The sequence below is a fragment of the Notamacropus eugenii genome, chromosome 3 (assembly GCF_028372415.1).
Source record: "Notamacropus eugenii isolate mMacEug1 chromosome 3, mMacEug1.pri_v2, whole genome shotgun sequence".
Lineage (NCBI taxonomy): Eukaryota > Metazoa > Chordata > Mammalia > Diprotodontia > Macropodidae > Notamacropus > Notamacropus eugenii.
Genome location: NC_092874.1, coordinates 320,141,217 through 320,159,303, shown reverse-complemented (window position 1 = coordinate 320,159,303; position 18,087 = coordinate 320,141,217). Strand labels below are relative to the sequence as shown.

Here is an 18,087-nt window from a genome sequence, read left to right as displayed (position 1 = left end):
GAATTAAAGGGAGAAATCTCATTGGACAAGCAAAAACTGGACATGCCTTTGTAGGACTTTAAATAGTTTAACTCTTGAAAGAGTATCAAGCCAGGAGTGTAGACTGGGGAGCTTTGTTGGGGAGGGGTAAAGAGGTGATCTCTAATCGTCCTTCATCAGTTGGCAGAAAATCAGAAAACATCCCATATAATAGTTCAAAATATTGCCATTTTGAGAATTCCAGGCACAATTGAGGAAGAAGATATACATACTCTAGATAGACTTGGATATGGAAAGTCATTTACTTGAGGGAGGAAGCAATTTTAAGGATGGGACCCCTGGAAGAGAGAAGAAAGTTGTCTATGAACTCAAGAGTAACTTAGCCTTTGAAATCAAAATTTGAGACTGCAGAGTATGTATGAACGATGAGAACTGAGCAACCGAACCAGCAGAAATGCTACTAACCGCCTTTGCTTTCTAGAATATTGAATTCCAAGTTTTCTGCTCCTTTATGATTATGGCCACTAAATTTTGTGTGATCCTGACTGTGGTTCCTCAGTACTTAAAGTCTTTCTTTCTAGTTGCTTGCAATATTTTTTTTCCTTGGCCTGAAAAGTATGGATGTTAGGTTTGGTATCTAGAGTTTTCATTTTGAGATTTCTTTCAGGAGATGACTAATGAATTCTTTCTATTTTCACTTTGCCCTTTGGTACTAATAGATCTGGGCAATTTTCTGTCATGATTCTTTAAAATATGATATCTAGGACCTTTTTTGGGATAGTGGCTCCATGATTCTTAAATGATTTCTCCTTGATCTATTTTCTAGGTCAGTTATTTTTTATATGAAATCTTACAGCTTTATAATATTGATGTTATAAGTAAGAAATAAAGATAGTTATAATTGGGCAAATATTAATTGCTCATGGGTAGGACAAATGAATATAATAAAAATGACAATATTAGTGAAATTAATTTACTTATTTAATGCTGTACCCATCAAATTATCAAAGGATTACTTTATAGAACTAGAAAAAAATAACAATAAATTTCGTGTAGGAGAAAAAAGAGTCAAGAATCTCAAAATAAATAATGAAAATAAATGATTCTGAAATATGCACAAAGAGCTGCCAGTTGACACCTGTTACTACTCCCTGTACAGCATCAAGAACCTCCATCACAGATCCAGACATGTTTCTTGCCCTAGGACACAGTACAATGCCTCATTCAGTCCCAGAGCCAAGAAGTATCCACCTCTCCCCATCGTCTCAAGTCCTCTGTCCTCACATGCTGATCTGGGTTAGAAAAAGAACTCCCTCTGATTTTTCCCTGGATATCTGGATCAGGACTTGGCCTGGTATAGTTCTTAGGTCATTGTGAAATTGTTATGACAAGGAGCTGAGATGTAGTGCTCCCTCCTACTCTACCATCTTGGTTAGTTTCCTAATTACTCTATTTTACAGGTGAGAAAACTGAAGTTCAAAGAGGTCCTCAGTTGAGGTCCATTGTGACCCAGTGTTACACAGGTGTTAAGTGTTAGAGGTAGAATTAACCATCTCCATGATTCTTTCATGTAGGCAATCCCAGTGAGGAAACCCTCTATAAATGCAGATTTGGAGAAACTCCTTCACCCAATCTAAACCTGTAAATATCAATACATATATGTATGCATACATGGATATATGAATGCATATGTGTATATATTTCCTTATACCAATGAAATCACAAATGAGGATGTGTGTATGCACACATATGAAATTGGCATGTACCCATTTTTATGTGTATATTCAGATTTGTGATTTCATCGTAAGGAATCATTTACATACATGTCTATATCCATTTATCAACACAGAAGATTATAGAAGGGAGGTTATCTCTAGCAAAAAGTAAGCCTTGCATTATCTTCCATTTCCTGGGGGATTATTTAGTAAGATGGGAAAATGTAGAAAGAGGATTAAACCTGAGAGAACTCCATTTGAACCCCAGAATCTCCAAATCTGAGCGATGTGACCTCAGAGGACATTGAGACTGACCCATGCCTGCACAAGGAGCCTCTCTACAGCAAGTGTTGCCTGAAGACTTCCAGCAAAGGGGAATCTGACTAAATTGTCCTCTTTATACCATGTCTACATGTGTACTACATATGTACTTTGAATCATGGATTCAAAGATTGATTTATCTGGCTTATCACACTGATTATCAAAGCACTGGGAATATCTGAACTATGGTTTCTTCCCTCATGAACTATAGGGTCTTCCCCTTCATGCTTATACTTAATAAATCTTGGGCCACTAACAGCAGATTCTCATCACCTTGGCCAAGTAGTCAAAGGCCTCACAGTTTCTCTTGTTTGCAAATCTGTGCGTGTTGCTTAATTTACTATTGGCCAATAAGGATTTCTCATTTGGAAACCTTATGGGTCCTGAGCTTTAGCTGGAGAAAACTTCCGGAAATGTCTCCACAGGACGTCCTGGATTATGGCGGTCATTAGAGCTCCCTCTAATGATATTACACACTAGCAATTTCTTTTTTCCTTTTTGATCTAAACCTATGATTTCATCTATGTGGTAAGCAATTTGAAAAATCCCTCAATGGCTGCAGATTGGTTCCTTTTCTGTAATACATAGTTCAGAGAGTTTCCTGTGCCTCTAAAAATTAAATGACTAGCCCAGGGTTACACCAATAATTTTTCAGAGGGAGGACTTGAACTCAGATTTTTCTGACTCCAAGACTGGGCCTCCATCTACCACTGCTCTCTGCATCTCTAGTAAGTAATAATCATAAACAATACTAGTTGTCCCTTACTTTTGTGTTTTATAGTTTTAATAGTAATAATAGTTAGAATTTATATTGTTTTTTAAGGTTTGCAAGACACTTTACCTATGTTATTTCATCTAATCCTCACAACAATCCTGTGAGGTAGATACTACTATTATCCTCATTTTACACAGGAAGAAACTGAGGCTGAATGAATTTCCTGGGGTCATGCAGCTAGTAAGTGACTGAGGCACAATTTGAATTTTTTCTGAATCTAATTCTAGCAACATACCTTTTAAAAATGATCTCCTACCTATTATCTCATTTATCTTATTCTATCCTGTGTCTCATTTTTGTGCTTTGAGGTTTATAGGAAAAGTATCATTATCTCTATTTCCCAGATGAGGTCTAAAGTCCTGCTGTTGTCTCCTGGTGACATAGAAGAAATCTTGGGTAGTGACAGTAACAACTAACATTTACATAAAATTTTAAGGTTCACAAAGTACTTTATGCACATTAGCTCTTTTTTGAGTCTCATAATAGCCCTGTGAGGCAGGTTATAGGTATCATGATCTCCTTTTTACAGATGAGGAAATTGAGACTCAGAGGAGTTAAGTGACCTGCCTGGCATCGTATAGCTAGGAAGTGTTAGAGTTAGGATTTGAACTCAGATCTTCCTAACTTTTACCCACTACATCATGCAGAGTACAAACTCTGGTGGGTTCTACCTACCAAGCTGGATGAGCTTCTAGCCTAGAAAGGTGTGAACTCAGAAATGAACTGTATACATGTCTCCAAGGATCAGTTTAAATAAAGTCAAAGAGGCTCATTCCAAGTTGGTCAGTGGGAGTTGAATGTTTTTAGCCAGAGTTATTAATGAAAACCATCTACTAAATTGTAGAGGGATTGTGGTCTATATTTGTGAAAGAAGTACCACAAAAATATTTTATAACTGAAATACCCTCACTCTCACTTTTACCTGGTCAAATTCTACCTATTCTTCATGTCTTACATCTTCATGAAGCCTTCTATGACCCTTAGTGATACTTCTTTCCTCTGAAATCCATTAGTATTTCCAGTCTGTACTAGAAATTTAGTGTTTTATTTATACTGCCCAACATCATTCTCCTTTTACTTCCAGCGTGCCAGAAAAGTCTAAGGTCATTCTAGGCAGTCCTCTACCTCTTGTAATGCCTAACCTCATTAAGCAGTTGAAGATCCCTTGGCAGTCTCTTTAGTTACTATGTGATGACTGAAGGTGATGATGAGGATGATGATCCTTCACATTTTGGGGGCACTCTTGCTTTCCAAAATGTATCTGAAATATCACTGGAGCCTACATCTGAGATACCTTTGGACTCTCACGATGCTTCTGTGAAGGAGGTAGACCACAGGTATCATTGTCCTCAATTATTGGTGAGGAAGCCAAGATCCAGAGAGAGCACTTGATGGGGCTGTACAGTAGCTGGTTAGTAACAGAGTAGGGATTAGAACTCTTTACTCTGTCTTTTTACTAGAGAAGTCCATCTCCTTGTCACAGCTGTAACTCTGGTCACCCCATAAATCCCTTTTTGAGTTGGTTTGGACACAATTCTCCAAACTGTGAGAAAGCACAGTTGTGGATCTCTGGTCCCAGGGAGTTAGTTGATATCTTCATCTCTGGATCTTTGTCTTTTCAGTCCTCGTGCAGAGCCAACAGAAACACAGTGAGTGGGTACTTCCTTGCAGGAAGGGACATGACATGGTGGCCAGTAAGTATATTCTGAACTGTCCCTTCTCTCTCCTTTTAGCCCCTCCTTCCCTTCTCTATCCTCAATTCTTTTCTCATTCTATCATCTTTTCCCTACTCTCAATCTTTTTATCTTTCCTCAGCCCCCCATATTCTGCTAGCACCTCTGTCTCCTCTCAGCTCCCAACCAGCACTCAACCCTAGGTCCTATCTCACTTTCTTCTTGCTTCCCATTTCCTCACACTTTCCCTCATCCTCTCAGTTTGTTATGTCAGGCTCCTTAAGAGCAGGGAACTGAGGGCTTTGAAGGCTATGGGAAGGGATGACAGATCCTTCCTCCCCTTAGGAATGGGAGCTAGGCCTGTGGTAGAGACCAAGGACTAAGGATGCGGGGGAAGCTAGAGGCTCTAAGGTGAAGTTTGGGTATTTTCCATTTTCTAGATCAGCACTTCTTAAATTGTGGGTCTTGACCCCATACGGGGTTGTAAAAAAAAACTTGGCAACAGAAAAAGGTTTCTGAACATGCAATAACCAAAATATAACTAAAAGTCAAACTTGTAATGAATCAGAGGTGTTTCTTGCAGCACTTGCCTGTGTCGCATTAAGCAACTTCCCTGCAGTTTTGGTTCTGAACACAAAGCATGCACATTTTACACTAAGCATGCCCTCGGGCCATGCAATGCCAAGGAACATGGCTAAAAATTCTTAAAGGGGTCAGAAGTAGAAAAAGTTTATGAAGCCCTGTTCCAGATGACCTTTCCTTGGGATTCACTCAGGGAGGGAAAGGAATTGAGCTGTGGGAGCAGGAAGGCAGCAGTTGGTGCCAACAGCATAACCCTGTAACCCCCTTTGAAATTGCTTTTGGGTAGCGGTCATTTTAAAAAAGGAGAGCTCAGGGCCCTGAGCTGCTGTTCTACTGTTCTTAAAACTGTCCTTAAGCTGTAGCTGTGAAAATGAAGAGATATGAGCGTATATATATACACACACATACATATATACACACATACATACACACTCATATATAGACAATATAATATATAGACATATATAGACAATATATTATACATTATACATAATGTATAGACAAAAGGGAGAGCAGGGCAGTCAGATAAGATGTGTTTATGTCAGACCAGTGCAAATTTAGGGCTCTCCTGCATTAGGGTTGTGTCCCTGGGTTACTCTACAAGCTGCCTAATACCTTGGGCATTGTTGGATGATGATGACTCTGGGCCATAGGATCCTTCATAAAACCTTCTAAGCTCTCTAGTCTCTAAGGCTTTCTTGTATCAGAGGTCATGCATGCCTGACTATCAAGAGTCATGGGACCCAGGCATATGGGTACGGCAATTATACATTCTGAATTTTCTGGGACAATTTTTATCTCAAGGGGGGAGAAAGGCTTTGCAAAAGGATTATCTTTTGTCAGACCATACATCTGAAGATCAGGACGATATGATCGCAATATATATGGTGGCCACTTTTCAGCCCCAATATTAACTGGCCTGAATTGGATGAAGATCCAGCAAAGGAGACAGTGAAGGAGTGATCAGATAGGTGGGAAGAAAGAGAACCAGGAGAGAGTAGTATCCCCAAAACACTACCATGTCTGAATCTACGTTCCTACTTTAGAAAGTAATGGGGATATATCTAGTGGTGTAACTTTGGTTTCTGTTTCCCATCTGGTTACTTGATGAACCTGGGAGTGCAGTAGAAGATGGGACTGGATGGCATGGAGGAATTGTTTGCTCAGGTCTGTTCTGTTCTACAGATTGGAGCCTCTCTCTTTGCCAGCAGTGAAGGATCCGGGCTATTCATTGGACTGGCTGGGTCAGGTGCAGCAGGAGGAGTGGCTGTGGCTGGCTTTGAGTGGAATGTAAGTGCCCTAGTCTATCTAACTCATGGGGCCACAACTCTCAAGAGCGAGGATGGATAGGCATCCCTGGGAAGTGGGTAGATTTTTAGGGTATTTCCAGCATTTACCTATTGAGGGATGAGGGGAGACAACTGGCAGTTTCTGTTATTCATTCCTACCAAGAGTGGAATTCTCTGGTAAGAGCCCGATACAATCCTTAGGAGTGACAGTGCACCCTGGCTGAGCTTGCCCACTTGAAACAATTTAAACCTTGCCTAACAAGACAGTGTGTGGGATGAGGTTTGATTGATTTTATTTTTCCTTGCTTAAGGTAGCATGGTCTAATTGAAAGAGAGCCAACTCTGGATTGAGGGCCTAGCATCTAATTCTGCTACTGCTGCTTGCTGCCTAAATGGTCCTGCCTAAATCATTTACTCTTTCTTGGCCTCAGTTTCCTAAACTATAAAATGACAGTATTGGACTAGGTAGCTCCTGAGATTCTTTCCAACTCTAGACCTCCAAAGCATTTCCTTGCTTCAGGGAGTCTAGGGAGGTACCTGTGGTGCTTGGTCCTAGAACCCCTGAACCCTCCTGGCTCTGCAACTTTGCATGAATCAATCCTCTTTCTGGGAATGAGTTTCCTCTTCAGTAAAACAAAGAGGTTGGGCTAGATGATCTCTCTGAGGGCCCTTCCAGCACGGACTTTTGGGGATTCAGAATATTGGTCAAAATAAGTTGCTTTTGTGTCTAAATCCATTTTCCTACCTTAGAAAATCATATCAAAGGCTCAATTGTTTTTTGTTACTGACTGAGGACTTTTCAGAATCCTAATTCTGAATGGCAGAAATAGATCATTCAGGACTGTGGATTTGTGAAATAAAATGCTGAACCTCAAAGCTGCAAAAGACTCTCAGAGATCATTAACTGAAATAACCCCTTAACTTTGCTGAGGAGGGAACTGAAGTCCTGAGTAAATTGATTCAGCTGAGCAGATCCAGAAAGTGGGCTGGCGTTAGGGCCCAGGTCTCCTGCCTCTCACTGCTCATTCTTTCCACTGCATCTTTACCATGGAGGAAGCAGGTACTTACACCATCTTTGTCACTCTTTAGGCGACATATGTGTTGCTGGCACTGGCATGGATATTTGTGCCCATCTACATCTCCTCAGAGGTGAGTCTACATCCAAGATGACCAACGATATATGGGGGTTTGAACCTTGAACATTAGGGGACTGATGATGGGAAGGGGCTAAGAAGGTCAACATGGTTTTCATGAAACAATAGATATATGGTTTCATGGCTATAGGCAGCAGCACCACATATAGTCACGCACCAACTCAGCCCACAGTTTCCAGACTTTTACATATCTTGAGAGAAAGATTTAGATTCAGGGCCCATCCTTGATACATACTAACTATGTGACCCTGGGCAAGTTATAGTCTTTCAAAGCCCCTGAGATGAACAGTTATTGATCTGTAGTGGTAGAGGGAAATTTCCTCACTGGAAATTCCTTCTACCAGTGAATTCATAGTTCTTCTCTCCTTCTCTTCATTTGCTCCAAGATGTAGTGGGTCCCCTCTGCAGTATTTCTACTGGGCATCACTTAAAACAAATCACAGGATCTTCACAAGGAACTTAGCGTTACATAGAAGCTGAAGCACTTTCCTCACAACAGCCCTGTGAGATAAACAGTAAAAGTAACCTCATTTTGCAGATAAAGAATTCAAGACTCAGAGAGGTTAACTAACTTATTCTTAGTCATTCAGCTGCAACAGGGAGTCTAACTGAGATTTTCTGACTCCAGATCCAGTGTGTCTTCTCTAGCACTGTGTTGGTTCTATCTTGTCCATACAACTCTATTTTCAGATGGTGAAAGTGGATAGAATGCTAGTCAGAAAGACCTGAGTTAAAATCTGACCTTGGACCCTTTCCAGTGGTGTAATCTTGGGCAAGTCATTTGATGTTTGTGTCTTGGTTTCCTCGTCTGTAAAATGGGGATAATATCAGTACCTATTGTCCAAGGTTGTTGTGAAGATAAAATGAGATATTTGTTAACTACTTAATGAAACTTAAAATTCTATATAAATGCGATAGCTATTAATAATGCCTAATTTCCTCTTCTTCAAACTACCCTCATTTTAATCTTAATAGGTGAAACAACTGTATTTGCTACATCTTTCAAGACTAAATTGAGAGTGAGGAGATAACTAAAATTACTAATCCATCAATAACCAAAGAGCACTAGATTTATAGTCATAGGACCTGGGTTTAAATCCCACCTCTGACCTTGGGCAAGTCTCTTCCCCTTGCTTAGAAGGGACTTAATTTCTTCGTTTATAAAATGAGCAGATGGGTTAGATGAACTCTGAGATCCTTTCTTGCTCTAAATCTGCGATTCTATATGTGTACATCTTTCTTGTGCTTACTCCTGACCAGTGGCTTCTGGGAGAAAAGCTCACAAGAGCATAGATTCTTAGATTTAGAATTGTAGAGGAGCTTACAGAAGCTATTTCCTATCTTCCAGAAGCTCAAGGTGGTACATAGGATAGGATGTACATGTAACAGGTTGATCAGGGAAGTAATGCAAAAAGTTTGATGAATGTTTACTTGGAATTGCTGAAAGCATCTCCTCATAGAGGGTTTGAACATACCCATTGGCATGATTTTAAAAAGTAATTATACTTTATCTTAATGCTCATTTTTCAAATTTACAGTTCCCAATTTTCTCCCTCCTACCAGCCCCTTCCCCACACATCCAGAAGACAAGTGATATGATATCAGTTATACATGTGAAGTTATGCAGAACATATGGCACATTCCTAAGATGACAAAACAACTTTTGATTAAGTCTCAGTGATTGACGCTTTCTCCAAAATAATTTGTTAGTTTGGGACTAACCCTTCATGACTTAGGCAATGGGTACCAGCAACTGGGCTTCACCAGAGAGGATTTGGTAGGCTTAGACTCTTGACAAGAAGAGTAGAAGAGCTGGGCATGCTGGTGTTTGCCTGTAGTCCCTGTTGCTAGGGAGGCTGAAGCTGGTGGATCTCAAGTTCCTCCTAAGGAGGGCAAACTAGAGCAAATTCAAGCCTCCATACTCATCAGTATTGGCAAGGTACTTCCAGTCTGGGTGAGATAGGGAGCCCCTGTCTCAAGCAAAATGAATCAAAACAACCAAAAAACCAGTACAAGTTAAGTGTCAGTGGATCTTATAGATCCTGACTATAGATTGAAGGCAGTCAGAAATCACTGAAGGTTGGAATGGGAAGATATGAGGGCCAGTAAGAGTTTGAATTTCATGTTGACTTTCTGGATTGTCTCCCCCTCCCTTCCAGATTGTCACCTTGCCTGAATACCTTCAGAAGAGATACGGAAGGTCCAGGATACGCATGTACTTATCCATCTTGTCACTGCTGCTGTCTGTTTTCACTAAGATATCTGTGAGTAGTCCTGACCTGTGAAAGGACTGGGTACCTGGGGAACTGCTGCTTAGATTGTTTGTGATCTAAAGTGAGAGGAAGGAAGATCTTGTAGCTTGGGAGCCCCCCATGAAGGAGAGAAGTCACCTTGAATCACAAGCTCAGTAGATTGTTGTACACTTCAAAATTGGGATTTGGAGTTGTTAAAGGATGTGGGCATGCGCAGTCTTGGGTCTGAGGTGGTGTGGGTGGAGAATTAAGCACAAAAGAGTCTTCAGCTATGTGAAAGACTGCCCAGTGTAAGAGATATCTGACTTAGTCTTCTTATCTGCAGAAGGCAGGACTAAGAACAATGGTTTGACTTCAGGAAAAGCTTCCTAACAACTAGAGCTTGTCTAAAGCTGGTGCTGACCACTTGGGCATTTTGTAGAGGGCATTTGTTTTTGTAGCTATGGGTTGGACTAGCTGGCCTTTGAGGTTCTTTCCAGCTCAGAAATTCTCTGAAGTAATAGCTAAGGTATACGTGAATAATAAAAGGTCTTTAGGGACCATATATTCCAATCCCTTCAATTCCCAGCGGATAAAACTGAGATTGACTTTTCCTAAAGTTACAAATTAAATTAAGGTCAGAGTTGGAATTAGAACTCAGTTTTCCCAATCCCCGGACCTATGAATCTCCTCACTTAGGTCTATAAGAACAGTGAATATAAATACACACACACATATTTCCACACACACACACACATGTATGTGTGTATGTATGTATGTGTGTGTATATATATATATATATATTCCAGACTTTCCAGTCCAGTCTATTTCAAGAAAAGTTTAATTCTCTCTATAATGCTTGAAGGCATTAGAAGACATTAAAGAAAATGTGTATTTTAATACAAAAGTATTTAAAATATAAAGGCATTTTTTAAAAATGTGAATCTTATTTTACCTTATTTTAATTTTCCCACAAATGTGACATCAACCAAGGAACACCTATTGTGTACTGGGCATTGTGCTAGGTACTGAGATACAAAGGCAAAAGCAAAATTGTCCCTGCCCCAAGGAACTTGCATTCTATGAGGGGCACAACATGTATATAAAAAGTGCAAGCAGAAGAACAGGGAAGACACTAGAAACTGAGGGACAGGAGTATTATGCCAAGGCGGTGTTTGAGTTGAGTCTACATCTTGCTTTTTCTATTTCTACAATATCTCTCACATGCTGTTCTTTTCCACTCACACAGTTCCTTACCCTATTTCAGAATCTGATCCCCTCACACCTAGCCTATTATAAGTCTTCTAATTGGTCTCCTTGTCTCAAGTTATCCCTCCAATTTATCCTCCATGTAGTTGCTACAGCGATTTTCCAAAAGTTCAGGTCTGACCATATCATCTTCCAGTTCATAAATTCCAGTGGCTTCTATGACCCCTAGGCTCAAATAAATACACCATTATTTCACAGAGTAAACGTGTAGGAATCATGCATGAGGAAACCTACACGGGGAATAAGCCCTGAGAAGTCCCTCACACCTCTGCTGCAATACCACCAATGCTTAGCTGCTCTCATTGGACCCACAACCACCTGGTGTGGCTTCTCTGCTGGGCATGCAGCCTTTGCTGGTCCTGGGACTGGTGTGCAGGGAATCTCCATGGATATGTTGCTTTGCTAGTCTTGTGGAATCTTTTTAGATATTTGCTGGGAGGTAGGTTAGAGAGCTGGGCTCCTTTATGAATTTTTACATCGGCATCTTAAATGGAAGTCTCTTGTAACTTTTTGATCATTTGTTTTCTTATATTTAGTTCTAGCATCTAGCTGTGATTTATTGTGATTGTACTGTCAGGTGAAGATATATTTTTTCCTTATCACTAGCAAGTTTTCTCAACAACAGTTCTTAAATAATGAAGCTACCAGTCAGTTGTTATTGTCAATAGGTTCATTAAACATCGATCTTTTTTCTATATTTTTTGTTTGCTTCTGGTATTTGGATTCAATTTTTTGGTTCATTTTTCTAAATTTTTTTGCCCAGTATTAGATAGTTCTGATGTAAACTGTTCTATAGCAGGTTTTAAAGTCTAACCAAGAATATAAAATCTAGACAGGCAATCTTCATATGTTATAATTTTTAACTTAACCTTTATTATTCTTATCCTTTTGTTTTTCTACATTCTTATATCTTCTAACCACACCTTCTCAGGCTCCTCTGTACATTCATCATCTTCGTCATACCTACTAACTGTGAGTACCCCCTAACTCTCTGTCCTGGGTCTTCTCCTTTATTTCTATACCCTCTGACTTGGTGTCTGTGCACATGACTCTTAGACTCTATCTATCTGTCTATCTATCCAGCCTTGAGATGGCTAGGTAGCCCAGTGAATAGAACACTGGGCCTAAAGTCAGAAAGACCAGAGTTCAAATTTGACCTCAGACACTTACTAACTGTGTGACCCTGGACCAGCCACTTAACCCCTACCTGGAATTTCTTTTTACCATCTTATGGAAATTGTTAGGATTTCTAATACTACTTTAAACAGTTAAAATGGGCACCCCTGTTATATAAGTGTTTTTCAATTATTTATTTATTTATGTAAGTATTTCTCCACTGCCTAAAATTCTAGCTCTGGGTTTTATGTATTTGTTTCTTATTATGTCAAAGAGAAATATCTGTATTCCTCTTCTAAATGTTTTGTGTTGTGGATGGATACTATGTTTTATTTTTATACATTTAATTAATTAATATTAATATATTCAAATATTACTTACATATTTTAGTTTATTCCTGAATATATTTCCTGGTCACCTCTTATCTTACCCAGCAAAACTTTCCTTATAACAAAGAAAAGAAAAAGGAGAAAAAAAGTTGTTCAGCAAAATTAACCAACATAGAGGGTATCCATAATATTCCATACTCGTTCCCCACCTCTTCAGAAAAGGGAGACAAATGATGGCTATATTTTATTGAATGCTTTTCTACATCTGTTGTTATATTCATCAAGCAATTAGCCAACGAGCATTCATTAAATATGTACGAGGCACTGTGCTAAGCTGTAGACAAAAAGACAAAAGTGTGATAGTCACTGAATTCAAGGACCTTCCATTCTCACAGAGGAGACACCAGATACATAGGAAGATAGATAGACAGACAGGCAGGCAGGCAGGCAGGCAGGCAGACAGACAGATAGATAGGTAGAGACATAAATAGATAGATATACATAAAAGTATACATACATGTACATGTACACATGGTATATGCAAAATGAACACAAACAAAAGAGATTGTATACGAAACTGTTAGCTTCTGTTATGTACTGTTTGATTTTTTTCCAGTGTGTAAGATTTAAAAAAAAAAATAATTCACATTTAACAATGAAGTTCCAAAGCTGTTTTGATTGCCTATAATCCTTCAGAAACTTCTTATTTTTCTGCTTATTTTTAAGTGACTCATTGACACTTTTTTCTTCCTTTTTTTCAATCTTTACCAAAACTCCCACACTCTCCTCAGTCCCCTCCCAAAAAGAAAAGTAAAAAGCCCATTCTTATAATTAATAAGCATATTCATGCAAAAGTTTTGATATGTTGGTCTCATTTTTCTTTCCTCTCTTAAAACCAACAAAACATAACAAAACCACACCTAATCCCTGTATTTCTCTTATTTCATTCCTTCTGTGATCCTTAAAGGCATTAGGATTCTGATAGAATACTTGTATCTTCTCCTGCTATTGGAATGTAAGCACTTTATCATTCCCGAGTCCCTTGTAATCACTCAAATGTATTTATCTTTCTAGATTTATCTTGATTATGCTTGTGATTTTTTTCTGTTTTTTAATTTAATTTTTTATTCTGAACTTAAACACCAGAATAAGAGTATTCACATATACACAGCAGAACACAATTGCTTTTTGACAGTATATATCTTCCTTTTTTATTTTAAAAATTCTTGTCACTCTCTTCTAATATTGTTTATTTTCTCATGAAGTTGGTAAAGTTTTTTTGTTTTTGTTTTGCCATTCAGTTTTTTAAGGAGTCTACTACTTGGAAAGAATTTTTGTTTTCTATTTTAATTTATCTATTTTCTTCCTTGTTCTCTAATTTCACTTATAATTTCATTTTTATCTTCATTTCTTCTGGCCACTCTCATGGCCCTGGTGACCAAGACATTTTAAAAATGACTTCTCTGGTACAGTTACTCTCTCTTCCATTGGTATTTAATTCTATAAAGCATTAAATTTTTTTTAATCCTTATTTAGATCACAATACAGTCCATAGGATCATGGGTATAGAACTGGAAATGACCTAAGTGTTTATCTAACTTAACCGCTTCATGTTTTATAGAAGGAAACTGAGGCCTCCATAGTCATTTTCTAAGGTTACATAAGTGGTTAGGATTTGAACTCATCTCTAGGAATCACAAAGCCAGCATTTGTTCCACTAGACCACACATTTTATTTGCATATTCTTTGGAACTTATCATATTAGAGATGCTTAATAAATACTTGTTCTTCTTTCAAATTTTTCTTCCTCAACTTTCACTTAACTTCCAATTTTATTTTGATCTCTTAATTTCCTCTAGTCATCCTTATAGTCCTTGTGGCTAAGCCATTTTTCAGTTTATGGTTCTTCTTGGAGAAATTATGAGGTTAGGACTTTGGGTGTAGAATGAAGCATTTTTTCTTTCTTTCTTTTTTTTCCCCTTCTTGGAACATGGATCATAAGGAAATATGTTTTTGCATGACTTCATATGTGTAATGGATATTTTATTTCTTGCCTTCTCAATGGAAGGGGGAAAGTGGGAGAGAATTTGGAACTGAAAATGAAATAAAATAGAATTTTTAAAAAAGAGGTTACAGGATTTTTCTCTTTTTATGGATTTACTTCTTGAAGTTTTCTTAAGCCTTGGTATTTATTCTTGGTGTTTGGTGTTTTCTTTTGTTTACTCATATGTTCAGCCTCAGTTCTTAGTGAGGGAGTTTATGATCAGACCTTTCCTCTTCCAGCTTTCTTGGATGGGTTGAGTTAGCCTTCTTTGGACCTGACTTTAGCATTTAGCATGGTGCCTAGCACATAGCCAGTAACTCAGTAAATGTTTATTGATTAATTGACTCCTCTGTAGTCTGGATATTACTGCTAATGCTGATCCATATGGGGTGGCTGGTATTAGACCTTGCCATCTGCTGAAATTTCTGGCTTTTAGCTTAATCTCCAGATGGTCCATAGTGGGTTCTGACCTTGGCTAGACTCTGCCTTCTCCTTGCATAATCTCTAATCAGAAATTGTTTCCTTTCTGGAAATCACTGCTCTCAGACCTCCCGCACATGCCTCATGGCATTGGTATCCAGGTGCTGAGTTGACCCTGTCCCATTCTGTGGCTCCCAAGGCTGCTCTGAAGCAAATATGGCTGGGTTCTGTTTCCTTGTGCAGTTATCTGTGGGGACTGATTCTGTCTCTACTTAGGTTCTGACAGACCACAGTGGGGATTTAGCTTTGGGTCTCTGACTACTCTGTCCCCTTTTCATACATAGAGTGCTGACTGGATAGTTTTAGGTGGATTTGTAAGAGTTCACACTGATTCCCTATGGGCTCCCATATCTGCCTTTATTGCTAACCTGTTTACTTTCCACCCTGTTACCTTCCCTGAAATGGCTCCCCTAATTTCTGGTTAGTTTCCCTGAGTTTGCATAACGTTCTATGCAAACTCTCCCTGCGCCTGCCATTTACTGGGCTTATATGTATTCACATTGTCTTCCCACCTGACTCTACCTGTCTCTTTTTTGGTGTAATTCTCACCTAGGTAGAGGGGGCTTCTATTTGATTTTAGAGGTAATAGGGAGCCCCTAGAGTTTCTTGAGTAAGCAGATGATATTGTCAGACCTATCACTTAGAAGAATCATTTTGTCACTTGTGTGGAGGATGGATAGGGGAGACGCTTAAGGCAAGGAGCAATTAGGAAGCAGTAGTCTACAGAAGAGATGATAAAGACTTGAATTAGGGTGGTATCCATATGAGAGGAAATGAAGATATGAAATCCAGAAATATTGTGGAGATAGAAATGTCAAGATTTGGCAAATTATTGGGTGGGTATATGGGGTGAATCAGAGTGAAGAGCTGAAGAAAACATCAAAGTTATGAACTTGGAAAAATAGTAGTACCCTTGATGGTAGTAGGGGAATTGGGAAGACAAATAGAATTTTTTGGGGAAAGACTGTGAGTTTTGTTTTGGATGTGTTGTGTTTGAGATGCTGGGAGTATACCATTCAAAATGTCCAGTAGGCAGTTTGTAACATAGAGCTGGAGCTCCAAAGAGAACATAAGGCTGGCTAGATTTTTGTTTGGACATTCATTCAAGTCCAACTCTTTGTGCTTCTGTGGACCAACTGTCCATGGGGTTTTCTTGGTAAAGATACTGAAGCTGTTTTCCATTTCCCTCTCTGATTTTAGGTAGGGGTTAAGTGGCTGGTCCAGGGTCACACAGTTAGTAAGTGTCTGAGGTCAAATTTGAACTCTGGTCTTTCTGACTTTAGGCCCAGTGTTCTATTCACTGGGCTACCTAGCCATCTCAAGGCTAGATAGATAGACAGATAGATAGAGTCTAAGAGTCATGTGCACAGACATGGGAGCACCAAGTCAGAGGGTATAGAAATAAAGGAGAAGACCCAGGACAGAGAGTTAGGGGGTACTCCTGGTTAGCGGGTATGACGAAGATGATGAATATACAGAGGAGCCTGAGAAGGTGTAGTTAGAAGATATAAGAAGAGGACTGGGAGAGAACAATATTATATAAATCCAGAGAAGAAAGAGATTCAATAAGAGAATGTGGTTAACCATGTCAAATGCTGAAGAATGACCGAACAGGATGGGGACTGAGAAGAGGACAACAGATTTATTAGTTTCGAAATCACTGGAAACTTTGTAAAGAGCAGTTTCTGTTGACTGCAGAAGTGGGGGGTGGGTTAAGGAGGAAGAGAGAGGAGAGAAAATAGTAGTGTAGGCGTTGAATGTAGACAGTAATTTTGAGTTTAGCTGAGACATATGACATGATAACGAGTTAGAATGGTAAAATCTAGCAGAGTTTTTAAGGATGTGGGCGACTTGGGTGCATTTGCAGGTAGCACTGCAGGACCAGTAGATAGATATAAAAGAGAGAGTGGGAATGATAGTGGGAAAGTTGGAAGGGGGTGTCAAGGAAGATGAAAGAACATTCTAGGCCCGGGGTATAGTCAATACAAAGGCATGGAAGTGGGAAATAAAGTATCATATTCATGGTTCAAGAGCCCAAGCAGAATATCCCTTTTACCAGCTGAGGATAGTGTGGGGTCAGGTGTAGCACATGATCCTGATCCTCAAGTAAGACTATAGCCATGGAGCAGCTATGGTGAGCCTCCTTCACAATAACCTCTCCAAGACTGCAACACCCTCTCCAAGGTGAAGAACTTTAGTGGCATTCAAGGCCCAGTTAGATTTCTTTAAAACCAGCCTCCATACTGACCTGGAGAAATACGGTGAGCAGACCGAGTTTGAGATCACTTCAGATAAACTACTGCTAGTCTGGCAAGAGAGGAAACAGATTATGGAGCTCTGTGGGTGGGAGACAGATGTGAAACTTCTGGTGGAACAAATGGAGGTGCTACAGACAGCTATTATAGACCTACCGAGGAGTCAGAAATAAGGAGGAACCTTGGATAACCTAGAAAAGCAAGTCAAACAGTTTTACCTGCAATTAAAGGAAAAACCAAGAAACCAGCATACTAATGGAGGCAGTCAGGAAATGGTATGGCCACCCCTCCTGGTCATCCAGAGCTTCGAGAAGAAAGTATGAACAATTTATATGCAGCTCAGTAAAACTATAGTTTGCAAACAGAAGGTGCTGGAATTGTTACCCCAAGTAGAAGTGGTCAGCTTAATAAACAAGGATGAGAAGACAATCATGAAGCTTCAGGAGAAAAGACAGAAGGAACAGTGGAGTCCCCTGAAGATAGCTTGTGATAAGGTACAAGGTACAGTGAGTGGGAGTCCAGAGAGCAGGAATGCTTCCCAGTTGTTATGTCAACCTTCCATAGCTCTCTATGGCTTACCTGAGTCAGTCAAGAAAAGCAAAGAAGTGGTGATGGAAACACAGACCCTCTGCACTCAGTTACAAAATGTAGTGGAAGACACCATGAAAAAGCAGGGTCAGAGTTTTATGACCTTGGACTGGACCTGGTTATATTCTGAGGATGGTGAACAGAGCAATATGGATTAGACACATATCTGAACCTCTGAGGCTGCTTGGGTGGACTTAAAGGAATGCAGCTGCTGAATGATGCCCTTCTTTGGGGCTTTCTGACCTGTAGTATAATGATGATCTCCTGAGCTGGGAATGGTGTCTGGA

General features: G+C 39.5%; 1 protein-coding gene and 1 pseudogene across 2 annotated transcripts in view; both read left to right on the top strand.

Moving 5' to 3' along the window:
- Window positions 1–18,087, top strand: part of SLC5A10 (solute carrier family 5 member 10) — a 176,147-nt gene that overhangs the window by 3,856 nt on the left and 154,204 nt on the right. The window contains exons 2-5 of one of the 2 annotated variants that reach the window (XM_072596856.1): window positions 4,413–4,484; window positions 6,231–6,335; window positions 7,424–7,483; window positions 9,648–9,752. In XM_072596856.1, coding sequence (XP_072452957.1) covers window positions 4,413–4,484; window positions 6,231–6,335; window positions 7,424–7,483; window positions 9,648–9,752 — 342 coding nt within the window. The remainder of the gene's footprint in view (window positions 1–4,412; window positions 4,485–6,230; window positions 6,336–7,423; window positions 7,484–9,647; window positions 9,753–18,087) is intronic. The other variant, XM_072596857.1, reaches the window with a different exon arrangement.
- Window positions 16,979–18,086, top strand: LOC140531580 (inhibitor of nuclear factor kappa-B kinase subunit beta pseudogene; annotated as a pseudogene).